This window comes from Zonotrichia albicollis, chromosome 7 (genome assembly GCF_047830755.1).
Source record: "Zonotrichia albicollis isolate bZonAlb1 chromosome 7, bZonAlb1.hap1, whole genome shotgun sequence".
NCBI lineage: Eukaryota > Metazoa > Chordata > Aves > Passeriformes > Passerellidae > Zonotrichia > Zonotrichia albicollis.
Window position 1 is genome coordinate 17,409,222 of NC_133825.1, and position 25,911 is coordinate 17,435,132.

Here is a 25,911-nt window from a genome sequence, read left to right on the forward strand (position 1 = left end):
AAAGGGTGAGAGATGCAAACAAAGCGTGTGGGTCTGCAAGGTCAGGAAGGGAGATTGAAGGGGTTTTGTGCTTTGGAAACACAATTCAAGGTAATAATATAGGCAGTGCAGGCTTTAATTGTGTTGCAAGTTGGGCTCTGCTGCTGGAGGAAGAACCTTTGTCCAGGAGGACCAGGAGCATCCACCTGGGCTGGAGCAAAGTGCAGCTCCCTCAGCCCGAGCTGGGCTGGGAGGAAGCACCAAAATTGCCTCTGGAAGCACTGAAAAGCTTTGGGGCTTTCTGACATGGTTTGGTGCCGGGTTCACTGCTTTCAGCAGAGCTCCCAAAGCCCTGGAGCAAATGCTCTGCAGGCCATGGCTCTTGGTGTCCTGTCCAGGACAGCCCCTGGCCATGGGTGAGGAATGTGGAAGTTACTGGTGCTTATATTGTGAAAAATGCCAATCACTTGTTTTTTAAAGTTTTAAAAATTTAATGATAATAAAATGGTTATAAAAATACCAATATATTTAGAGTAATAAAAATTTCGACAATTGGGATGAGGACAATATGAGACAATAAAAACAAAGAGTTATGAGCAGTCCAGGCACCTCTTTCTGGGCAAAATAAGCCCAAAAAAGGCCCCACGTTAACAGAGGATTAACCCTTAAAAGCAACAGCCTGTTGCAAATTCATACACCTCATCCATGATGCATAAATTCCATTCAAACCCAGGATTCTGTCTGGGCAGTGTCAGCTTCTTCCTCTGAATCCTGACTGAGTCTTCAGGGCTGAGTGAGGTGGGAAGAACTCGATAATGGAGCAATAAATTCTCTTTCTCTGAGAGATTTGGGTGTCCTGTGGCTGTTATCTGGTGCGAGTCCTCTCTTTAAAAAAAAAGTATCTTACCTAGCACAGTTTCTATTTTAACCTTATGTTATAACCTAAAACTATATTTAACACACTACTTAAGAGAATTAATACAGCATACATACAACAACATATATATACATACAACTTTCTAACACAACACGTATAACATTCATTTGAATATTTGCGAAAAGCCAATCATAAAATACACATTTTTCACAATATGAACAAAACCACTGCCAGTTGTGCTGTTGGATGGTCCCAGGAGCAGATGCTGTAGTGAACAATCTGCCAGGCTCTTTGTTGGCAACTGCAGCCCTGTGCTGCACTGGGCTCAGGGGCAGAGAACCCAATCCTGATGCACCCTTAGGCAGCCCATAAAACCTTAATTTAACCACCATTTGCTGCCTAACTATAACTGTGTCCAGAAATCTTTCCATTTGTATAGACCAAGCCTGGGATTCAGGTAAAGAAAGGGATTGCCCAGTTCTGGTCGTGCAGTTTCAAAACAGGAACCTGTTTTGATAGACTGACTCATTTCTGAGGAAAACAACAGGAAAACAGACACTCCTTTACTCAGCTTCCCCGTCCAGCAGGATGTGCCCTGAAATTTTATGGGCAGGAATCACCACAAACGACAAGGTAAGGTATTAAAAAATCAAACCAGAGCAGTGAATTGAATTAAATAGTCAAACAAGGAAGATGCCTGAGTGACAAGAACATGCTCGGATGTGAATGACACCCCTGAGACATGGGGACCATGTGACACACACTAATTCCCAGCAGCTCCATGTGATGGGATTTCCAGCTGCATGCCACTGCTGAGCGTCAGGGATGTTTGCACATCTCCCTGAAAATCGAGGCTGTCGATATTTCAGAGGATGACTGCTCCAGGACATTGTATTCCTGTCAGAAGCATTAGAGGTGAAGAGCTGTTCTGTTGCTGGGAGTGTCCTGGGCTGGATTGTTTTCCAGAAGCAGGATGTAGTAGCGCTGCAGGAAATAGCAATAGTACTTTTTATAACAGAATTCTCCAGGGATATTTTTTTAGCCTTTAGAAACGAGACTTTGGTGCATTTTGTGACCCAAAGAAATGTGTGACAATGTTTACACAGCTCTCACAGGCAGCTCAGAGGTTTCCCAGTCTCTTTGCTGGGTGACTTAGGGATAAACGCTGCCCCACTTCATCTCCCCTGACAGCAGACACTGATCTCAATGCCATCTGTCTCTGCTTGGGCCAGCCTCAAACAGCCCACTCTGTGACAGCGTCTGCAGCTCTGAATGGGGCTGTTCTCCCCCGGGAAAAATAGCCCTTTGTGGGACAGGAGAGCAGCACGGCGGCTTGGAAAGGGCTGATTGCATCTCGGGGGCAGGGATGGAATTCACAGTTCATGATCCAGCTCGGAGCTGCTGGGGATGGACACAGGCACAGCCCATGGCCAGTGCACTGTGCTGTTATCACAGCATCTTTTATGGAAAATCCTTTCCTTAGGATTTTTCCTCCTGAGAAGCTGGGAGGCCTCAGGAACAAAATGCAAACGATGATTATCTGCTGCTGTGGAATGCAACAGGTGCATCTGTGATTGGTCTCATGGGGTTGTTTCTAATGAATGGTGAATTACAGCCAGTTGGGTCAGACTCTGTCAGTCACAAGCTTTTGTTATCATTCTTCTTGCTTGCTAGCCTTCTGATGAAATCCTGTCTTCTATTCTTTTAGTATAGTTTAATATAATATATATAATAAAATAATAAATCAGCCTTCTGAACCATGGAGTCAGATCCTCATCTCTTCCCTTATCCTGGGACCCCTGTGAACACCATCACACCCGATCCTCCCTGCGTGTGCAATGGCCTGGGTGACACGGAGGGAGGGAAATGGCCCAGAACGCTTCCTCATGCTGGCGAAGGGATCCTGCTGATGGACCCTGATGCAGGGATTCTGCTCTGCCAGTTTTGGGATGCTCCACCAAGAACCTTCCCACGGGCGGATTTTTGTCCCGGCTGTTTCAATGGCCATGGCAGAGCTCTGGGGATGCGGGCAGCGCTGCCAGATTGCTGTGGGAGCAGCCGGATCTGATTCTCCTGCGGGGATAAGCCCGAGAGAGAGAGAGAGCGGCCGGGGGTCTGCTCGCCGAGGGAAGGGAAGGGAAGGGAAGGGAAGGGAAGGGAAGGGAAGGGAAGGGAAGGGAAGGGAAGGGAAGGGAAGGGAAGGGAAGGGAAGGGAAGGGGGAATAGAGAAAGAGAAATGAAAGAAGGAGAAAGAGAGAAAAGAAAGAGAAGAGAGAGAGAAAAAAGAAAAGAAAAGAAAAGAAAAGAAAAGAAAAGAAAAGAAAAGAAAAGAAAAGAAAAGAAAAGAAAAGAAAAGAAAAGAAAAGAAAAGAAAAGAAAAGAGAAGAGGGAAAAAAAAAAAAAGAAAAAAATTAAAGACGACGGGCGAAGGCGCAGCTCCGCAGCCGCTCCCGTGTTTCGCTCCAGCCGCTCCCGCTGTCGCTCCCGGTGCCGGAAGCGCTGGCGGGGCCCGCCCGTCGGGGCGGCCCTCGGGCCCGGCAGGGGGAGGGCCGCTGAGGGGCGGCGGGCCCGGGAAAGGGCGGAGGGCCCGGCAGGGGCGGCAGGGGGAGGGCCGGGCAGGGGCGGAGGGCCGCTGAGGGGCGGCGGCGGGCCCGGCAGGTGCCGCGGAGGATGGCGGCGGGGGACCCGGAGCAGGCGCGGTACTGCGGGCGGCTCTCGTACCTGTGCCTCAAGCTGAGCCTCATCACCTACTCCACCACCTTCTGGGTGAGCAGGGGCCGCTCCGGCAGTGCGGGGGTTGTTCCGCGGCTGTCCCACCGGGAGTGTCACACCGTGGCCGTGACACCCTGCCGAGGGACGGACAGACTGGTTCTGGCGGATGGGTTGGGAGTTTGGCAGGTGGAGATGGTTCGGGCGCGCAGGGAATGCGGCCTTTGCCCACACGGAGCCTTTGCCCACACGGAGCCTTTGCCCACACGGAGCCTTTGCCTCACAGCGTCTCTCCCCGCTGTGTGGGGATGTCCTGAGCTCGGCAGGGTGAGGCTGCCAGGCTGGACAGGCACAGGTGGGTGGCACCTGCTGTCCTCATCCAGGTGAAGCCAGAGAGTCCCAGGCGATGGGTCCAGACTGTGGGCACTGAGTTCTGAGGTGTGGTAAATCCACAGCAGGCACCCCCCGGGCTGAAGGAGCCCTTGGGGCCCTTTGCAAGTGGGTCGGTCTTTCTCTCTCTTCCTTCCTTCCTTTCTTCCTTTTCTCTCTTTCTTTTCTCCCTTTTTCCTTCCTTCCTTCCTCCCTCCCTCCCTCCCTCCCTCTTTTCTCTCTCTCTTCCTCGTTCTTTGATTTATACAGGTGCTTTTTTCAAGCTCTGGTATACTGGAAGATGCTGGCTCCGGGTGGTGCTGGTGTCAGAGGTGCTCAGGCAGGGATTTTTCTATCTGGCTTTTTCACTTGAAATGCTGCTCGAGTTCTGGTTTGGCTGGTCTGTTTTTGTCTGACATTGTGTTTACCAGCTGGGAGCATGAGGATTTTTTTTTGCTTTGCTGCGTGGGAGAAGAGGCTTAGATCCACCGGGTTTGATAGAGAGTGTCAGATTCACCCTGGGATTTAATGAACAAAGACTGAGATGCAAAGAGTTCGGGTGCAATTCAGGCGGTTTGGGATCTCGGATATCTTTTGTCTGTCTTAGCAGACAAATCAACCCTTGGGTTTAGACTCTTGATGCTCCCTGTGTTCCTCCACAGCTATTCTGCAGTTGTGAGTTTCAGGAAAAGGGAAATCCAAATTTATTTATTCAATTCTGTGTTATTTTTCAGACCCCTTTTTGCAGCACGTCCACGCAGAGATCCGTGCTTGTTGTCTGCCCTGCATTTTCAGTCGGCAGCAGGGCCCTGGCTGGTGGGATGTAAACATTCCTCTGGGGGCACAGAAAGGGCCCTTCTGAATCCATCCTCGGAGCACAAAGCCTCTTTCAGGCAGCCCGAGGATTTTATTTACTCTTTGTAGTCGCTGCCTCTGGGTTTTCAATGCTCTGCCCTGGTTTATAAACCAGAGCTTCCATTTGTTGGCCGGAGGCAATGGTTTGCTCTGGGAGGGGGGAGGATGGGGGCTGGCAGGGGGGAAGGAGGGATGGGGAAGGACAAGGGGGTGTTTTGGGGTGGCTGGTGGTGGGCAGCATCCCTCTGGTGCTGTGTAAGGCTTGTGGGCATTTCCTTTTGTTGCGGCTCAGCCAAGCAGATCTCATCAGCTGGAAATGTCACTTCTCTTCTCAGCACTGCTGACTCTGTTGGTTTGGGTTTGGGTCTTTAATCAGTGTAAATGGAAGTAAAGCTGTGGGAGCGTTGGCTTTCTTGAACATTGAGTGGTTTGTGGTGTTGTGCTGCTGTTTGGGGTTTGTCCTGCTGGATGCTGAGTTCATTCCGTTCCCTCCCTGCTGCTGCAGTTCCTCTGGTACCTCATGGGTGATGAAGTGCCAGATCTGAGTCCCCAGGATGGCTTTAAAGCCCCAGGAATTAAATACCAGCCTTATCCAAGGCAGAAAGGAAATTAAAGCATTGCTGGGATTGCCAGGGGGGATGTTTGCTACAGACCTTGTGGTTTCCCCTGCCACCCTGGGCTTTTTAAAAACTGCTGTCACTGTAACTCTTCCAGACACCTCTGGAGAAGGTGAATGGGGCTGTGGTGTAATTTGGGATGAATGGGGCTGTGATGTGATTTGGGGTGAATGGGGCTGTCGTGTAATTTGGGGTGAATGGGGCTGTGATGTGATTTGGGGTGAATGGGGCTGTCATGTAATTTAAGGTGAATGGGGCTGTCATGTAATTTGGGGTGAATGGGGCTGTCATGTAATTTGGGGTGTATGGGGCTGTCATGCATTTTGGGGTGAATGGGACTGTAATTCAATTTGGGGTGAATGGGGCTGTAATGCACTTTGGGGTGAATGGGGCTGTAATGCACTTTGGGGTGAATGGGGCTGTAATGTAATTTGGGGTGAATGGGGCTGTAGTGTAATTTGGGGCGTATGGGGCTGTGATGTAATTTGGGGCGTATGGGGCTGTGATGTAATTTGGGGTGAATGGGGCTGTCGTGTAATTTGGGGTGAATGGGGCTGTCATGTAGTATTCTTGCCCAGCTGAAACAAAATCCAGCATTTTAAACAGAAGCTGAGCTTTATTTAAGAGGAAGAACTGCAAACACAGGGTTAAAGCTTCTGCTAATAAATAAATTCTTCTCCTTTCTCTTGGGAAAACAGCTCCTGTGTGTGCAGAAGCCCCAGAGAGAAATCCCCTGGTGCTTGCTGGAGGATGCTCACTCGGTGTGAGTCAGGGCCCAGGATGGGATGGATCTGCTGGGTTTGCACAGCTCCTTGCCACCACTGAATGTTGCTCTTAAAGCTTAAAACTAATTTTATTAAATGCTTGAGAAAATAGAAGATAATGAAAGCATAAATCTTACATTTAAGAGGGTGTGGGAGCACAGATGGAAGTGAAAATGGATGAGGATATGTCTATATAAAGATGCTCTATGTATTTATGTATCTTAAGTTCTTAAAGTAGGAAGTATCTTGTATTTTACTCGCAGGGACCTTTTAGTCAAAATCCCCCTGAAATTTAATGCTTTGATGGGAAAACTGTGGTTCAGAAAAAGACATTTCAGTAAAAAGTTCCAATCTTGAAACAACATTTTTGTTGAAATTCTGATAATCCCCATCAAGCTTTGATACCTGTGGTTTCCATCCAGTGTTTATTTTTTTTTACTTTTGAAACAAGGGCTCTACCAGGCAAGAGTTACTGCTGGTAATGGCACTTCAGTGTTTGCAGGAGAATCTGGTTTTGGGGTTGCTCTCAATTTGCTCAAATTTTAAGTTGCTTTTTAAATAGCTTCAGTATATTTCCTTTTTATTGGTGAACCCTTCTGAGAATTTTCTCCCTTTTAATGACAAACTGGGGGCATTTCCTACATATTGTCCTTTGGTGTCATTATTCATTTCCACAGAAAATCAAGAACTTCCAGGAAGTTGCTATTTATTTTAAGCTATCCCATAATTACAAAAGTATTTCAACTGTTTGGCTGATGAGCTGGTAACTCACACTGTGAGTCCCTCTGGCCCTTTGTGTGGGATGTACTGTGTCACATCCAAAATGAAGAAGTGAAATTAAAAATTAAGAGGTATAATTAAGAAGCCTTGTTGTGCAGAGAGCAGACTCGTGTTTCCTGTGGCAATGTCAGCTCAGGAAAGGGGAGTGTTGTTTATCACATTGCCACAGTGATTGATTTGTGTCTGGTCTCTTCCCTGATGATGTGTCTGGCTGCTGGAGCCAGCAGCAAAGTTTTTCCACTGCAATTTTTATAATTAACTATTGTGGGATATTTTTAATTTTAATTAATTCAGCATAATTCAAAGTGATTTGCAGCACGCTGCAGTTTTAATACCAAATGATTTAGACTTAACTAATTATTTTGACTGAAATATCTTTACCCTGTTAAATGAAATATGTCCCTTCCTATTACCAAATGTTTTAGTCTTATCTGATTATTTTGATTGAAATGTCTTTACCTTGTTAAATGAAATTTGTCCCTTCCTATTTCACTTGTCAGCTTTATCAGGTAATTGCTCAGGGAAGTGATATAATTTCAAACTTGGCTGTTTGTTTTTCGTTTTTTTTTTTTTTTAGTTTTTAATCTGGTGCCTTTCTCCTGCTGGGAAATATCTGACTGTATTTACTGAGCCCAAATACAGCTAGGAATTTAATATGAAGGGACAGACAGGCTGTTTGCAGACCAGCCTGGAAACTTGTTATGTTAGAAGCACATAAATATTTCTGTGTATTTATACACAGAGAGAAGGACAGACAGACACGCAGAGGAGGGTCATTAATGCCAAGGCAGTTGCTCATATATGTGATCTCAGATGGGTAATAAATTACATTTCAGCCAGTGATGTATATTTTGATTAGTTTAACTACCAGAATGTTAAAACATGATGAAATATGTTTTTGAAGTGAACAACTTTCAATTTTTTTTCCAACTCAGCTCTTTTTCTTCTTTAGTCTTTGAGGGTTTTTAATTTTTTTTTTTAATCCAAACTTCTGCTTTGGATGTTTCATTGTTTATAATGAATCCTGAAGTGAGCAGTGGCAGGTTCCTGTGTACTCACAGCCTGTCATCTCTGTGTTTACTGGCAGAAAAAACAACATGTTATTGATGTTAAACAATCTGTTTCTCTTCCAGGTGATTGGAGCCCTCGTCCTCGCCGTTGGGATTTATGCAGAAATTGAAAGACAGAAGTACAAAACTCTAGAAAGTGCCTTTCTAGCCCCAGCAATTATTTTAATACTTCTGGGCATTGTAATGTTCCTGGTGTCCTTTGTGGGTGTACTGGCTTCTCTGAGAGACAATTTATGCCTCCTGCAAGCAGTAAGTGTTGGAATTTTTATTCCTAGTTTCTGAGGCTTGTTGCTTTTGCTTTCCACTGTCCTCTGAATTCACACCCAGAACTATGCCTGCACTGAAAAATATTTTAACGAGGTTTCTTTTTCAAAAGTTTTAATTGAATCTCAGTTCAGGTGTTATGGAAAACGAGCAGGAATGTGAGATATTATCAGTCACTTGTGCAAACTCAGCTGCTGACGGGCCTGTTGATGCTGGGTGTCAGGAAGCAGCTCAAGGGGAAAAGCCCTGCCTCAGTGGCCAGAGTCTGTCTGTCCTCCCTGGGCAGTGCAGTGCAGAGGGGAGATGCAGAAATGTGTGTTCAGAGTGGGACCTGCAGCTTTCAGAGGGTGAAATGAAAGGGACAGGGTTTTTCTCCCCAGTGCCTCTGGAAAGGTGGATTTTAGGGAAATTCCTGTGGTTGCAGATGGAAGCTGCACGTGTGAGTAATTAAAATTAAGGTGTGAAAACTTCATTTCCACCTGCACAGAATCACACAGGGTTTGGGCTGGAAGGGACCTTTTAAAGGCCACCTGGTCTGAGCCCCTTGCAGTGAGCAGGGTCACCTTCCACCAGACCAGGCTGCTGCAAACCCGACCCAGCCTGGCCTTGTCACATCAGTAACGAAATGCTGAATTCCTGGTTTGTTATGGAGGGCAAGGCCAGAAATAACCATGGATTTTGAAGCTATGCTGGAATTTTACTGAGAGCTCCTCCTCAGGCTTCTTCCCCACTGAGCATGGTGGTGTGTTGGATGCCAGGAACATTTTCTGTTCCCATCCTGGAGGCAAACCCAGCTGGGCACTGAACAAAGCAGGCCCTGATGCCAGCTTCCCAGGCAGATTCCAGATTTAGCAGGAGAAAAGACACCTGTCTGGTGAATTCCTGACCCTGAGCACACAGGAGCCAAAGCAGCTTTCAGGGGAGAGCATGAGGGATTATTTTCAGACAAGGGATCTGAAAACTTCACTCCTGATGCAGCTCATTGTTACACAGCAGACTTAAATTCACTCAACACCTGTCTTTTATGCCTGAAGGGTTGGAAAAGCATTTCAAATACTGGCATGCAGCAGCTCTCTCACAGTGCAATGTGGTTTTTTAAATATTTTTCACATTTTGCACATGCTTTGATGGGCAGTCATGGATGCACACGTGGTTGTGTGTGAGTGCACTTGTGAGCACGTGTATATACACAGGCAAATAAATGTGGGAAGCAACACATTAAAAGCTACTAAGCCTGGAATTTTGCTTTGATTTAGCACTGGCAGTGTAGAAGAAGGTGGTTTGGATTATCTTAAGGTGTGCTGCTGCTTTATCCACTAATTGAAAGCTAACAGGTGAGTACTGGTTTTGTAGGAAGCAAACATAACAACATGAAGTGTGGTGGGGTTTGCAGCATCCCATCAATGTGCTTCTCTGGGATGCTGCTGTGGAAAGGAGAATTTTGGCAGGATAATTTCATCTAATGGTTTTTTGAGTCCGTTCAGAGCAGAAAAATAATGTGCTTGCCAATTGGGCAAAGCCCAGAATAATTTAAGTGAGGAAAAAAGGCTTTCTCCTGACATTGACAGTTTCATAAGAGCAAACCCATAATTTTGTGTTTTCCTTTAAAATGCCATGCTGAAAGCCAAGTCTACTGGCAATAGAATGCTAGACTCGAAGGAACTAATTGCAAGAGTAATTGGAGTTGTGGCTAATGACTCACTTGCACTTGTTTTCCTGCAGTTCATGTACATCCTTGGGATCTGCCTGCTGATCGAGCTGACAGGTGGAGTGGTGGCCCTGATCTTCAGGAACCAGGTGAGCTGCTTGCTTCAGGTGCTGGCATGATTGAGCTCTGCTGAATAACAGCTGCTGGCTTGGCTTGGAAAAACAGGTGCCTGCTAAGGAAGGCAGGAGCCTCCCCTGAAATGGAGAATATAAACCCTCCCTTCCTCAGAATTGTTATAAATTTTAAATTAAGGGGTTCTCAGGCAAAAATATGGGAGCAGGAAATAACAGTTCTTTAATCGGGAAGAAAATAAAAGGATCAAATAAACAATGCAGAACAACACTGCCAGAGTCAGAACCCAACCTGACACCCTGTGGGTCAGGCTGTTGGTGGCAGTCCCACTGGAAATGTGGCTGCAGCCCTCCTGCAGTGTCAGGGGTGGTTCTGTTGGAGCAGGGATCCTGTAGAGAAGGATGGATTCTTCCTCTGAAGATCCAGTGGAAGGAGAGGCAGCTGCTGTTCCTCTGGGGAATCCCATGGAGAAAGCCGTGCTGGTGTTCCAGAATCTCCAGATTGTATCCAGGCAGAAATGCTTGTCTGGTGTTCCAGAATCTCCAGATTGTATCCAGGTAGCAATGCTTGGCTGGTGTTCCAGAATCTCCAGATTATATCCAGGTAGCAATGCTTGGCTGGTGTTCCAGAATCTCCAGATTGTATCCAGGTAGCAATGCTTGGCTGGTGTTCCAGAATCCCCAGATTATATCCAGGTAGCAATGCTTGGCTGGTGTTCCAGAATCTCCAGATTATATCCAGGCAGGAATGCTTGGCTGGTGTTCCAGAATCTCCACATTATATCCGGGTAGGAATGCCTGGCTGGTGTTCCAGAATCTCCAGATTATATCTGGGTAGGAATGCTTGTCTGGTGTTCCAGAATCTCCAGATTATATCCAGGCAGGAATGCTTGGCTGGTGTTCCAGAATCTCCAGATTGTATCCGGGTAGCAATGCTTGGCTGGTGTTCCAGAATCTCCAGATTGTATCTGGGTAGCAATGCTTGGCTGGTGTTCCAGAATCTCCAGATTATATCCAGGTAAGAATGCTTGGCTCCTCCCTCTGGGCTCACAACTCCCAGTGGGATGCTGTAGTTCTTATCAGCCATGCAGGGACATTCAATGGCCTCTTATCAGCAGGTGTTCCCCTCCCAGGGAGGAGTGGTTGTGGAAGAAATAAGGAAATGCTTTTCAGGGCTCAGCCATGGGGTTTGCCACCGTTCTGGAGAGGAATTCCAGGTTAAGGAGCTTGGAGGAAATCTGGTGGCTACAAACGTGCAATACAGGCAGAATGAGTTTCCAGCTCTTGGTGGAGGACAAAATGCTTTCTTCTGTTTGGCCATCTGGGTCTGGCTGCGGATTTGGGACGTTTCCAGGCGGATTTGGAGGCTGTTGTTCTTTAATGGCCCAAATGTTTTGCCTCAGTGAAAGGACAGCCCTTCCCTGCCCACGTCCATAAGCAACATAACAAATTTATATAGGAGACTCCATCATTGACAAGCATGCTATAGCTGTATTCAACCTTTGATTTTTCTGCACAGAAAGCAGCAGACTATTTTATTCAGTTAGAAATGCTTTAAAACATAAATGTATTCACTGTGGCAAAGATTAGATGCCTATGCTTTGATTTATAGCAGGACAGCTACACTTAGGGACAGCTTTCTTCCCTTGTTTTTCAAGGTTAGTGGAGAAGTTTGGGTTAGTGTGGGGAGAACAAGAAATTATTTGTGGAAGCTTAGTGTGGTAGCCTCTATTTATGTCCTATTTGTTTTGCATGTCATGTCCATTTTCCCCATTTCTTTCTCTACTTCCTTTTCAAATCCGTAGACTCTAAATGAGGTTTTTGACCAATTGGGAGGGTCCTGTATTATTTCTTATCACTGATGTGATAATCCTTTTTGTTCTGGTTAGTTTGTGAGTCTTGCAGTTTGTAATACTGAGAAGATGAGTGGGTGTGTTTCAGATTTTCTGAGCTGTAAGGCTTTAACTTTGTCATTTCAGCAGCTGGATTGAAAGGAAAGTTGTTGCATTCTGGTAGTGATTAGTCCCTGGTTTTGCTGTGCTGAGATCGTGCTGGATCTTGAAAACTAAATTCTCTTTTTTTTTTTTTTTTTTCCTTTTCTCTCATCTCTGAACTTTAAAAACACTTTGTTGATTTAATTTTAGTATTCCTGAGGAGACACCGTTTTACATCTGCTGTCGCCACACTGCTGTATTTGTCAAAACAACCACTGTAAAACATACAAACACACCTTTTTTTCCACTCCATCTGGAGCAAAGCTCTCTATCTGGCACTTATGGACTCTTTGGAAAATCAAATTGATGGAAAATTCACGGAAAATAAAATTCCTGGAAGGTGGTGACATCGGTTACACTTGTCACTTTAAGCTGCTCTTCTAATTCTGTTCCAGCCCATGTGCCCATTGAGCAACCCATGGATCTTGTTTTTCCTTTTGCTTTCTAGACAATCAAATTTTTGAATGATAACATTAGAAGAGGAATTGAGAATTACTATGATGATTTAGACTTCAAGAACATCATGGATTCTGTTCAAAAGCAGGTTTGTTGGTTTTTTTTCCCCTTGGACTAATTTTGAGTTTTTCCAGTGGTGTGCCAATCAGTTTGTTACTGATGAGGGGGATGAGATTTTGTCTGTCATCTCTCATGGTGCTGCTGCTGAGGTCAGGGCTCATCCAGCATTCCAGCTGGATTTAAAACCATTGAAATGGTTTCAAAACTTAAAACCCTCTCACATCACTGCAAAAAGAGAGGCCCAAAATGCAGCTTTTGCCTTGGCAGGTGCAATTCTAATGCTCAGGGTCAGATCCCACAAACCTGTAGGTTTATAAAGGCCCCACAGCTGGATTGAGGTGAATTCAGCCTAAATCCCAGCCATGCCTGGCACTCAGTGCTTCTGCTGGCTGGTGCAGGAGGTTGAGAAGCATCTTGGTGACAGGAGGCACTGGAAAAAGAGAAATAAAAAGAAGTAAGGTGGCATTTAGGGTGCCACCGTTGTGTGGCTGCTCAAGGGCATGCACAGAGCTCTGGGAAACACCACTGGAAGAGCATTTACCTGTCATTAAAATCCAGAAACTGTGCTGAGCCCAGCTGGCCATTACTTAATGGCACGTGGCGTTGACTCACAGCCTTTTTTAATTTTATTTTTTAACGAGGCTGATCTGTTGAAATGTTTATTGGGTTATTGAAGAGCTCTGCCATGCAGCTCAGAGGCTGTGGAAGAAGCAACAAGTGTTGAGCAAGGTGATGTCAGGGCCCATGTGAGATGTCTGTGACCATGCCAAGTAATGGTAATTTAAAAAATTGACTTAGGAAGTGCTCCATATGTTCTAGGACATCGTTATGGAGATGGCAGCCTGCTTGGGAAAACAAAGTTAGCATGGAAAGTCTGTCAGAAGCAGAGCATCCTGAGGAAATTTTGTCATTAGGCTTCATAATGCTTTAAATTTTCCATGCACTGCCCAAAATGATGGCTGTGTTCATGTTAGTGATGAAATGAGCTCCTCCTTTCCCCTTGGTTTAAATTATAAAGGGAATATTTATATTAAGTCAGTGTAAACTTGGAGCACTTGTTTGCCAGCTTTCAGTTCTTCTAAATTACACCCACAATGTTTTGGTGAGATGAATTTATGCCTTGGAGCAATGCTTTTGTCTTTTAGATGCAGTTGGAAATGTGGTTGGAACCCTTAAAACAACTGCAGAGGTAGATTGCAGGTCAATGTAAAAGCACTGCTGAATGATGGCCAGAGCTGGAAATAGAATTTTTTGGTAGCTCAGGGCTTTTAAAATTGCTTTATTCTCACTTTGTTTTCAAAGAGTTTAAGGTAGAAATTTTGTTTTCCTTTTCCTTGTGGAATTGTAGAACCGATAGGATTGGAGAAGGCCTTAAAGATCGTTGAGTTTTGTGACTTTTTAAAATTTTATTTTTGTTTTTCTCTCCAGTTCAAGTGCTGTGGTGGGGAGGATTATAGAGATTGGTCCCAGAACGTGTACCACAACTGTGAGGCTCCAGGGCCACTGGCTTGTGGGGTGCCCTACACTTGCTGCATCAGAAACAAGGTGAGTCCTGGCGCTTTGTTCACCCAAAAAGGAGCTGATTTCAGGAAATCTGGGCCAAGAAGTGAAGGAAAACAGATCCTTTCCTCCCATGATGGATCTGTGGGGCTCGACAGCTTGAGAGGGAGGAAATAATGGATTAGATGTGTTGACTGTGGTCTATTTCACTGACCCGCCTCCCAGAGGATCCCAACAGGGATGTTGGGAGCTCCAATGATCTCGTGGCTCACCTGAACCAGAGCTGCTTAAAATTCACTTTTGTTGGTGTTTTCCCCAGGGTTTGCAGCTCCAGCTTTGCCAGGCAGCCTGGGCCCTGGTGGCTTCCATGGCTGGGAGGTCAGAGTGAATTAAAAACCACTCCAAATGACCTTGTCATCTCCTGAATAACCCAAAAACGTGACCTCAGGCTGAGGGCATGCTTGTGGGCACAGGTCTGTCCCAACCTATCCTTGAAAACCACCTGCCTGTAAAATCCTGGAGGGGCTGGAGGCTGGACCAGTTTCTCAGTCTGTGATGAACTGGCAGCACCAGGAGCAAGGGTTGATTTTCATGCCACTGTGTTTTAATTGATTCTGTGATTCACTGCTCTTCATCTGAGGGATGCATGTAATGCTGAATTTGATAAAGAACAATTCCTCAGCTACTCCAGTGCAGGCAGCCCCTGTCTCTCTGGGGTTTGGTCTCCAGTCTGATCATGGGATAGAGAGATTTGGTGTGTGTAAGAGCAGAGTTTGTGATGGATATCCTGCTGCTGCCTCATTTGGGCTGCCCTTTCAACATCTGCCTTGAGCATGGCTGTTTATTAAAAAACAAGGGAAAAATAAATGCAATAGTTGTGTCAGTAATCCTGCTGGGTGTTGCTGAGAAATGTCTGTCACAGGAAGGTGTTTATTACATGTGCACACTCATTTTTGGTGGGTGGGAATGGGTCTGTTTAAATCTGTGATGAGCTTTGATTTAGTCTCACAAACCAAAGCTGAACAGTGATGCTTTGAGAGAAAGAACCTGCAGCTGAATGGAGCAGAACAGCTCAGGATTTTGCCTTCAGGAGAAGGGGAAAGCACTGAAATAAAAACTTCTCCAGGGAAAACCAGGGAGTCTGTTCACTGCCAGCTGGGGAAGGGAGGATTAGCTGCTTGTATCCCATGAAGTGTGAAGCTCAGGGAAGTTGAAGAAAGGCAGGAGAAGCCCCAGATGGAAGTGTGGTCCCTGCATGGTGAGGGCTGGTGGCTCTGAGCTGTGCATGGCTGCCCCAGGAGGAAAACAACCAGAAGGTGCATCAATCTTGCTGTGTTTGACAAATCCTTCCAAATACAGGCTGGTTTCTGTCCTGGAAAGCTGCAGATGTGGTTTGTGATTACTCATGGGCTTTGTAGTCATGGAAAACTCCAGCTCATGTGGGTGCCTGGCTTCTGATCCTCTGTGAAAGCCTCCTGCTAACAGCAGCCAGTGCTGGGCTCTAAAGGAGCTATCTTCATGTCAGATTATTTATTAAACACTTACATTAGTGGAGCAGATAGAAATTAGTCCCAAATGCTTACAATCCTCTGTTTCCAATGCATTTATCTCCCCGTGTGCATTTGCTTATGCCACGGCGTCCTGGATGATTTTCATTTTCATGATTTTCAGGTTGGCTTTTCCAGGCTTTCAAGGTAGAGCCTTGCAACCCACAGAAGGCATTACAAGGCTGCAGAAAATGTGGTGAATGCAAGCACTGAGTCTCATTTTAACTAATTTTAAACATATGAGTGTTATATTCATGTATATAATGGTATTGTATGGATATTTTAATGAATTTAGTGTTGTAAACAGCATTCATAGTATTGGAAGTTATTTGAAACTGAAAATATTTCTGAGCTTGAATTTGTCATCAATTTGGCACGAAGGCTGTGTTAACCCCTGGTTTTAGTAATAAGGTGTGTTAAGTTCTTGAGGCTCTAAAAGGAAATCCAGCTGTTCATTCTGGGGGAGCAGCTGTGTCACACAGCTCTGTCACAGCCTGGTTTGGATGCTGGTGCCACCCTGCTTTTGTTGGGTAGCAATGGCTCAAATTGTCAGTGACACACTGACAATACTCATTGCTCTAAAATCCTGTGGAGCTCTGACTAAATCTGACTGTTGGGCTGGGAAATAACCCTGTCATTGCTTTTCTATGAGCTGGGTGAGCACAGGGTAAAAATAATATTTCTGTGGTTTTAGTTTCCTGCTGCAGTTCATATTTGTTGTTTTCTTTTTCAGACAGACATTATCAACACTATGTGTGGATACAAAACCATTGACCAAGAGGTAACGTAGCCACTGCCCACCCTGGCATGGCAGAGGGTGCTGCTTCTTGTTTTGTCTGTTATAAAAGTGTTTTCTATGTGCTTTCATCTGCCAGGCAGTTAAATTGGCAATTTAAATGGTTCTTTTTTTCCTGGAATAATTTCCATATATGAGAAAAACCTCATCTTGTTTGATTTTTGTATCTTCCCTTCTTTTCATTTTCCTCGATTCCTTGTTTGTTGACAACTTCCCCATGCTAATTGCACAATTAATGCACAAAAAGCTGCTCTCAAAATTTGAAGCAATGGCTTGATCTGGGGAAAGCTTTTAGTACTTAAAAACCAAAGTTTCTCACTGAGTAAAATCGGCATTGATAAAAGGTGTTTTTAAGTATTTTATATCCCAGGAGTAGGTGTTTTATTTTAAGGTGGCACACCTGGAGGAGCAGTGGGATTTCCCTGGCTGCCTCCTCCTTCACCTTCCCCTATTGGGAACAGCCCCAGAGACTCCGAGGAGGGACTGCCAGCTCCAGGCAGTAATTGCAGAGTGATTAAGAAGGGAAATTGTTAATTGGGTCTGCCCTGAGTTCTGTACTGCTGGGAGGAAGCAGGGAAATCTCTGGAAATCTCTTCTCCCCAGCTCCTTTGAGGCACTTGGAGCACAAAGCCAGCCCGGGCTGTTGGTTTTTGGGATTACTGGTTAGCTTTAAATGCAGCTTGTCTGCGTTCAGGTTCATTGATTTGTGGCTTTATCACCTGAACGCTGCAGCCAGGCTCCAACACAGCACTCCAGCTCCTGCTTAACCTCACCCCATTCACTGCTTAGGGCCCTCTGCAGCCTCAAGTGCTTTTATATTATGGGCTGGGGTCAGGGAGCAGCACAGCTTGCAGCACTGAATCCCAAATCCTCTTGTTCCTGTCCTTTATTGGGTCTTTTTGCAAACAGTTTATGTTTTTCCACTGATGTGTTTTCAACTTGGGAGCAGAGATGAAAGCTAAAGAGAGACCTCTCTGCTTTCCAAGTGGTCTTAAATGAGGATTGAGTTGAAAAATTTGATTTGTTGAAAAATAGCTGCAACTAACAGGTTTAAGACAATGAAGTTACTCATTTGGATGTAGAATAACTTTTAAGAAATAGAGTGGTTTGCTGAGGAGTGGAGCAGCTTAACAACAGATGGAGGAGTTGCTGATGAGGTTTTGGTTAAACTCAGTGGGTTTAAGGGGGTGGGAGGGCAGACCGCATCTGGCTGCCAGAGTTTTGAGGTGCCCCCAGCCTGTCCCAGCTGTGCAGCTCCTGCTGAGCCCCCCTGCCTTGGGTGTTTTGCAGCGCTTGAGCGTTCAGCACATCATCCACGTCCGCGGCTGCACCAACGCCGTGCTCATCTGGTTCCTGGACAACTACACCATCATGGCTGGGGTGCTGCTGGGCATCCTGCTGCCCCAGGTGAGGGGGAGCATCTGGGCTCTGGGGATGTGGAATCCCAATTCACCATAAGCATGGTTTTCTTTTTGAATTTATTGTAACTGATAGGCTGGGGTGGCATTCTGGCACTTGAACCAAAATCTCATTTGTCAGTATGTGAAATCCCATTTGACCATATTCATAATTTTCTTTTTGAATTTAATGTAACTTATAAGCTGGGGTGGCATTCTGGCACTTGAACCAAAATCTCATTTGTCAGTATGTGAAATCCCATTTTACCATGTTCATAAATTTATTTTCAAATTCAGTGTAACTGATAAGCTGATGTGGTATTCTGGCTTTTGAATCATTTTTCAGAATGTGAAATCCCATTTGACCATAATCATAAATTTATTTTCAAGTTTAATATAACTGATAAGCTGAGATGGTATTCTGGCTTTTGAATAATTTGTCAGTATGTGAAATCCCATTTGACCATAATCATGGTTTTCTTTTCTAATTTAATGTAATTTATAAGCTGGGGTGGCATTCTGGCATTTGAACCAAAATCTCATTTGTCAGTATGTGAAATCCCATTTGACCATAATCATAAATTTATTTTCAAGTTGAATATAACTGATAAGCTGAGATGGTATTCTGGCTTTTGAATAATTTGTCAGTATGTGAAATCCCATTTTCCCATATTCGTAATTTTCATTTTGAATTTAATGTAACTGATAAGCTGAGATGGCATTCTGGCTTTTGAATCAAAAATCTCATTTGTCAGTATGTGAAATCCCATTTTACCATAGTCATAAATTTATTTTCAAGTTGAATATAACTGATAAGCTGAGATGGTATTCTGGCTTTTGAATCATTTGTCAGTATGTGAAATCCCATTTGACCATAATCATGGTTTTCTTTTTGAATTTATTGTAGCTGATAAGCTGGGGTGGTATTCTGGCATTTGAATCAAAAATCTCATTTGTCAGTATGTGAAATCCCATTTGACCATAATCTTAACTTTCTTTTTGAATTTAGTGTAACTAAACTGAGGTGGCATTCTGGCACTGATAAACTGAGGTGGCATTCTGGCATTTGAATCAAAAATCTCATTTGTCAGTATGTGAAATCCTGTTGAATTTTGAATTTAATGTAAGTGATAAAAAAAATTACACTCAAAAACCTAATAAATCCATAATTAGTTAGTTAGCCTGTCTTTAAAACACTACAAACAAAGCTACAATTTTAAACAATAATAAAATATTTAAAATCTCTGTCACATAATCCCATTGTTTTGTGGAGATAAATAAAACTCTCCAACTCAGTGAAAGTTGTAAAGCTGATATGTTTATTACAGCACTGGATGCATGTGGAGATTCCTCTCCCTAAAAGACATGTGCACCCCTGGGAACTCCAGATTTTTTTAATCTCTCTCTCAAATCCATATGCATGCAATTTCACAATAGGTTTTTACATATTCATTTTTACGAATTTTGCATGATATTTGCTGCTAATTCTTCAAATCTCCTTTATCAGAATTCTTAGGTTAGATTCACCTGTTCTCACAGCAGCTTCTTGTCTCTGTGTCTTCCTCTCTTTATTTCTATTTTTGGCTGAAGCAGTTTTTCTGAGCTTGGGCTTTTTATGAGAGCAGGCAGTTAGACTAAACAGCTCTGCTTTCAAACTATAGACTTAACTCAAAGATGTACATTTCACTTAAATCAAAATGGATTTTTACTCTGGAAAATTTCTACTCTCTCTCACCATCATCAACCAAGAAATAAGAAAAAAAGAGCTAACCCTCACAACCTCTAAACACAAATCCTAAAATGCATTACATGAAAATACCTGTATACAAACAATTTCTATATACAACAAACCCAATAAAAAAACATAAACCAAAAAATTTAACCCTTAAAAAAATAACAATAAAAATAAAATAACTTCTTAAATCATGTAAAGACTATAAATCCAAACTTAATACCGTGTATGTGGTGGTGTTCACAGGGGTCCCAGGATGAGGGAAGAGACGAGGATTTGACTCCATGGTTCAGAAGGCTGATTTATTATCTTATGAATTCTTTTCTATTCTATTCCATTCTATTAATAGAAGACAGGATTTCATCAGAAGGCTAGCAAGGAAAGGAATGGAATGATAACAAAAGTTTGTGTGTCGGACAGAGAGCCTGAGCCAGCTGGCTGTGATTGGCCATTAATTAGAAACAACCAACATAGAGCAATCCCAGATGCATCTGTTGCATTCCACAGCAGCAGATAATCATTGTCTTTCTTTTCCTCTGAGGCTTCTCAGGAGAAAAAAATCCTAAGGAAAGGATTTTCCATAAAACATGTCTGTGACATCATCAACCAAAAAATATTAAAAAAGCTAACCCTCACAACTCTAAACACAAATCCTAAGAACTATTACATGAAAATACCTTTATACAAATGATCTCTATATACAACAAACCCAATATAAAACCATAACACAAAAAGTTAAACGCGTAAAAAAATAACAATGGCGAAAATCGCCTTCTCAAATGACGCAAAGCTATAAATGCAAAGCTGACCCCATGTGTGATGTAACAATCCACTTTTTGGTTCCCTGGCAGTTCCTGGGCGTGCTGCTGACGCTGCTGTACGTGACCAGGGTGGAGGACATCATCGCGGAGCACAAGCTGGGCCAGAGCCTCTTTGGGGCTGCGCCTGCCGTCGAGCGGGCCGGGGCTGGCTGCTGCATGTGCTACCCTGGCTGATGGGCACCCGGCCCCACCCAGCTGGGCACACCAGGCTGCTGGGGCAGCCAGCACACACTGGGGACAGCCAGCACACAGAGAGGGGCACTGGTTCCTCTGAGTGATTGCTGGGAGCTGACACAGCCAGGGAACTGGAGAAGAGCCGAGCTTCCGTCTCCAGGAGCTCTCTTTGCATCCCTGGATGTCAGATTTGAGTGTTTGTGCTTCTCCAGCTTTGTTTCCTTACTCCTTCCAGAGAGATTTCTTGCTGATCCACGTGGGGAAGGCGAAAGCTGTGTTTAATAGTGGGGTTTTATGCTAATCATGATGAATTTACTGACAATAATGGATGTGATGCTGATCGCTTTCATTGCTCAGTGCCTTTCAAAATGCCAGTGTCAAATCAGTCAGGTAATGCTTGATCTATTTTTTAATGCAGTTTATTACTGTGTGGCTTTTGTATAAACTTACAAGATGTTTGAGTCTTGGATGTACTGTATTTTTCCCCTTTAGTAAATTAACTAGGTGATTTATGACTTTATATTTTTTTGGAGTTCTTGTATGTCGAGATGTTTCTAAGATTTACTGTTGAAATAAAACCAATGAGTCGTTTTTTCTTAAAAAAAAAAAAAAGAGCACGTGGGTTTTGTTTATAAAATGATGTCTCTGCTGCTTTTTGTTATTGGGTTTTTTTTTTATTTTCTTGTCCTGGACTTTTTTTTTCTGCTTTCTTCAAAACTCAGCATTTGCTGCTTAACTCCCTGCCTTCACCAAGAATTTCTGAGCAAACTTCATGCATTTCCAGGAGCAAAAAAAAGGATTCACCCAGTTCCTGTGTGTTGCTGATGGTTTTTAGGGACAGATGCCAGTGCAGCAGGGGCAGTGCCAGGTCCACAGCACACTCTAGTGGCTGCTACTTATACATTTATTGCTCCTTTTCACCCAAAATGTCCTGGTCTCTGCCTCGAATCATGTGTTCTGGTAAGTTAAAAAGCCAGGTGTGTTTTAAGGGTGGGTTGGTGTACAAGGAGAGGGAGGAGGAGCAACTTGGGAGGGTGGGAAAGTTGAAGCTGGAGTTGGTTAAGGGGTTTTTATTTTAATAAAAAAAAGTTATTATTATTATTATTATTATTATTATTATTATTATTATTATTATTATTATTATTATTATTATTATTATTATTATTATTATTATTGTATTTTAATAAATGTAAATGTGAGGGTGCTGTAAAATATGAGATAACCCAGAAAGCAGGAGGTGGCACAATTGTGGTTAAACTTCAGGTGGTTTAAATGAAATGGGGAGAGTGTTTTGGGATACAGGAGAGCATTTATCCCTTACAAAGATCTGTGGGCTGTAGTGAATTTTCAACCATCCTTCACGGTGTTTGGGTGGGAGTGGTGTCAACCTGACAATCACAAAAGTCAACCCTGTGTGATTTTGCTTAATAAATGATTGATTCGGAAACTCCTGACCCTTCCCATTCCCTAGGACCTGAGGCAATTAACTCTTGGCTCACAGGCCATGGGGACTGGAGGGAGGGATGGTGCCTCTGGGAGGTGAGAGATGCAGCAATTCCCTGCTCAGCTGCCTTCCCAGAGAGCTGATGAGAAAATTGTCTTCAGGTGGGTGAAGAACGCTGATCTGATTTAATCCCTGTGCTCCCGACAGGGGTCTCACAGATGCATCCTTAACCTGATTTAAGGAAATGCTCCTTGGCTGCTCCCTGAAAGCCTGAGACAGCTCCACAAAATCCCAGAACTGTGAGTTGTTTTGTGTGTGTGCTCTGACAGCTGTGAGCTGCCCGTGGTTCATGCTCCACGTGTTCCTGCTTTCCATCAGGGCTCAGAAAAAGAGATTTACCTCTCTGTTTGGTGAGGCACAGCACCTGGGTGAGCTGGGTGCCCGTGCACAGGATGTACAAATAATAAATAGATAAAAATCAATAGAAATCTTTAATTAGCAGGGCAGGTCTCCCTCTGGTGGCGCGGGTACTGCAGGGCATCATTAAATCCCTGCTGGCTGGGAATGAGATCCCTGCATCCACACGCATCCAGGCTTTCTCCAGGGGCCCTTTGCCCTGCTCTGCTTCCAGAAGCTCCTGTGGGCAGGCACAGCTCCCAAGGAAATCCCTGCAGTGATCATCACCTGCTCCTGTGACACTCAGGGCACAGCTGCTGCTCACAGCTTCACCTGTGTTCCTCACAGCTGGGATGAGCTGATTTCCCCCAATGGGGAAAAATACCAGTGTTTAAGATGGAAAAACTATTCAGCTAGAAGTTGGTTTGTAGATTTGTGCTCCTAAAGCTCTTTCTTTCACTAGGGCTTCCTGGCATTCAGAGCAAAGGCAGCTGATAAATGCCCTCAGGAAAGTGGGAGTCTGGGCATTTCTTCTTCCTGCTCCTTTGCAGGAGGTTCCTTTGCTTTCCCTGTGGAAATTTTTGTCCTTATGAAGAGCTGAAAGCTGCCCTGCTGGGAGAAGAGAGGTGGGCAAGTGCAAATTCTCAGGGCCTGGTACTGGTTGGGAGGAAAGGTGGAGCAGAGGTGAAAACCATGCCTGGAGCTTGGCTGGATGAGCTGGGGAACGTGGTCCTCTGGAGAAATGGCCAAATCTGTAATGGAAGGGGAGAAGATGCAGGTAAGGAACATCTGTGTGAGTTCTGAAAGCTTTGTCCCTCCTGATCACAGGAGCACAGGGCCTGCAGAAAGTGTCCCTCAACCCAAGGCCATTGCTCAGGCTGAGGTGGTCCATCCCCTGATGGGGAACTTCCCATCATTTGGTGATTCCTAAAACAGTGTGAGTTCTCCAGGAAAGAGAGCTGAAATATCCACACTCCATCTCTGGGCTTAGCTCACTTCCCAGCCAGCTGTCAGCTTCTTTCCGTACAAAATGGGAATAATGGATCTGTGCTGCTGAAAGCACCTGGTGCACCCGAGGGGATGAAGTTTCTGGGATGAGATCTCTGGGGGATGATGTCTGTAAGGGATGAGGTGCCTGGGGATGAGGTCTCTAGGGGAGGAGGTTTCTGGGGATGAGATCTCTGGGGGATGAGGTCTCTGGGATTAGGTTCCTAAGGGATGAGATTTCTAAGGGATGAGGTCTCTGGGGAATGAGTTCTCTAGGGAATGATCTCTGAGGATGAAGTCTCTGGGGATAAAGTTTTTAGGGGATGAGGTCTCTAAGGATGAGGTCTCTGGAGATGAGGCTTCTAAGGGTTGAGGTCTCTGGGGATAGGGTCTCTGGAATGAGGTATCCAGGGATGAGGTCTCTAAATGTTGAGGTCTCTATGGAATGAGGTCTCTGGGGATGGGGTGTCTGGAATGACATGTCCAGGGGTGAGGTCTCTAAAGGATGAGGTCTCTAGGGATGAGATCTCTAGGGGTGAGGTCTCTAAAGGATGAGATCTCTAGGGGTGAGGTCTCTGGGGATGGAGTTTCTAGGGGATGAGGTCTCCAAGAGATGAGGTTTCTAAGGGATGAGGTCTCTGGGGGATGAGACCTTTGGGGATGAGGTCTCTCAGGATGAGGTGTCCAGGGATGAGGTTTCTAAGGGATGAGGTCTCTGGGGGTGAGGTCTCTGGAATGAGGTATCCAGGAATGAGGTCTCTAGGGAATGAGGTCTTTGGGATGAGGTTTCTAAGGGATGAGGTCTCTAAGGATGAGATCTCTGGGGAATGATGTCTTTAAGGGATGAGGTCTCTGGAATGAGGCCTCTGGGGGATGAGGTTTCTAAGGGATGAGATCTCTGGAATGAGGTCTTTGGGATGAGGTCTCTAAGTGTTGAGGTCTCTAAGGGATAAGGTCTCTATGGAATGACGTCTCCGGGGATGGGGTTTCTAGGGGATGAGGTCTCTCAGGATGAGGTATCCAGGGATGAGATTTCTAAGGGATGAGGTCTCTGTGGAATGGAGTCTCTAAGGGATGAATGAGGTCGCTGGAATGAGGTGTCCAGGGGTGAAGTCTCTAAAGGATGAGGTCTCTGGGGATGAGGTCTCTAAGGGATGAGTCCTCTAGGGATGAGGTCTCTGGAGAATGATATCTGAGGATGAGGTGCCTGGGGAATGATGTCTCTGATGATGAGGTCTCTAAGGGATGAGATCTCTAAGGATGAGCTCTCTGGGGATGAGGTTTTTAGGGGATGAGGTCTCTAAGGATGAGATATCTAAGGATGAGGTCTCTGGGGATGAGGTCTTTGGAATGAGGTATCCAGGGATGAGGTCTCTAGGGGACTAGGTCTCTAGGGGATGAGGTTTCTAAGGGATGAGGTCTCTAAGGATGAGGTCTCTGGAATGAGGTGTCCAGGGATGAGGTCTCATAAGGGATAAGGTCTCTATGGAATGAGGTCTCTGAGGGATGAGGTCTCTGAGGAATGAGGTCTCTGAGGGATGAGGTCTCTGAGGATGAGGTCTCCAGGGATGAGGTCTCTAGGGGATGAAGTCTCTGGGGAATTCTCTCTGTGCCTGCACACACATGTGCCATGGGGCCATCCCCAGCCCCATCCCAGGGGCAGCACCATGCTGGCTGGGATGTGCTGTTTGATCCCCCCAAGAGGAGCAGTGCCCTTGCCCAGCACTGCAAGGGGAGGTTCCCTGCAGCCCCCCTGCCACCCCTGGTGCTGCCAGCCCAGCCCTGTCACCCTGCGAGCGGGGCAGGATGTGGCCCTGCCGCCCCCAGCCCGGTGACAGCAGCGGCGGCACGCCAGCCCCCCGCCCCAATTACGCTGGGGTGTCGCCGAGGACATTGAAAAGCAAGGAGGAGAGCTGTGAAGAGGGTCATTTCAGTGGCGCTTTCTCTCTTCTTTTTTTCCTCCCCCCCGAGAAGGAAGTTAGAAAAGCAGAGCCCTCAAAGCCGCATTGAAAGGGTGACAGAGACGGGATAAAGCGCAAGACCGAGGGAAGGAATCTCAGAGCACTCGCCACGGTGTTTTAATGATCTGTTAACAATTGCCCCTTTCAGGGGAGAACATATGGTAGATGGTTTGCTTTTTTTTAAAAAAAAAAAAAGGACAAAAAAGAAATTACTTCAGAAACTTAAATGATGGTGGAAAACGGTGGGGACTGCGGTGAAGAGCTGGGGGAGGGAGGTGTGGAGGGGATGTCAGATGATGGGAGGGTGTCAGATAGTGTACCCCTGAGCACGGGGGCTTTGCTGGAGCCAGGGACCCCAAAAACCACCGGAACCTGCTTGGGGCACTGGGGCTGGGTGCCTGCCAAGGAAGGACAATGATAAACCCGGGAATGCTGAATGGACAGGGGCTGGAGCATCCCTCCCTCCCCCAGGCCAGCTGCGGGCAGGGCTGCGCTGCTCCCTCCTGCAGCTGGGGCAGATGGTGACAGTGCTGTGCACGGTGACAATGCCCTGCACGGTGACAATGCTGTGCTGCACGCAGGT

At 45.3% G+C, this 25,911-nt stretch overlaps 1 protein-coding gene across 2 annotated transcripts; it reads left to right on the plus strand.

The window, feature by feature from the left end:
• The first annotated feature begins 3,366 nt into the window (after positions 1 to 3,366).
• On the plus strand, positions 3,367 to 21,142 carry TSPAN15 (tetraspanin 15). 2 transcript variants are annotated; one of them, XM_074544450.1, is made up of 9 exons: positions 5,054 to 5,518; positions 6,105 to 6,169; positions 8,084 to 8,269; positions 10,007 to 10,081; positions 12,506 to 12,601; positions 14,002 to 14,118; positions 16,354 to 16,401; positions 17,707 to 17,823; positions 20,397 to 21,142. In XM_074544450.1, the coding sequence occupies exons 1-9, from the start codon at positions 5,344 to 5,346 to the stop codon at positions 20,538 to 20,540; spliced, it is 1,023 nt and encodes a 340-aa protein (XP_074400551.1). In that variant the 5' UTR covers positions 5,054 to 5,343; the 3' UTR covers positions 20,541 to 21,142. The 2 variants fall into 2 exon arrangements, with proteins under 2 accessions (XP_074400552.1, XP_074400551.1); XM_074544451.1 differs by lacking the exons at positions 5,054 to 5,518; positions 6,105 to 6,169 and adding an exon at positions 3,367 to 3,622 and having other exon boundaries at positions 20,397 to 21,139.
• The last annotated feature ends 4,769 nt before the right edge of the window (positions 21,143 to 25,911 follow it).

What these genes read in the sequence shown, in the direction of transcription:
- TSPAN15 (XM_074544450.1), top strand. Translation starts at nt 5,344, where the DNA reads ATGGCTTTAAAGCCCCAGGAATTAAATACCAGCCTTATCCAAGGCAGA. An exon ending in CTTGCTGCATCAGAAACAAG is followed by an intron (nt 14,119 to 16,353) that starts GTGAGTCCTGGC and finishes TTTCTTTTTCAG; the next exon opens with ACAGACATTATCAACACTAT. An exon ending in ACAAAACCATTGACCAAGAG is followed by an intron (nt 16,402 to 17,706) that starts GTAACGTAGCCA and finishes GGTGTTTTGCAG; the next exon opens with CGCTTGAGCGTTCAGCACAT.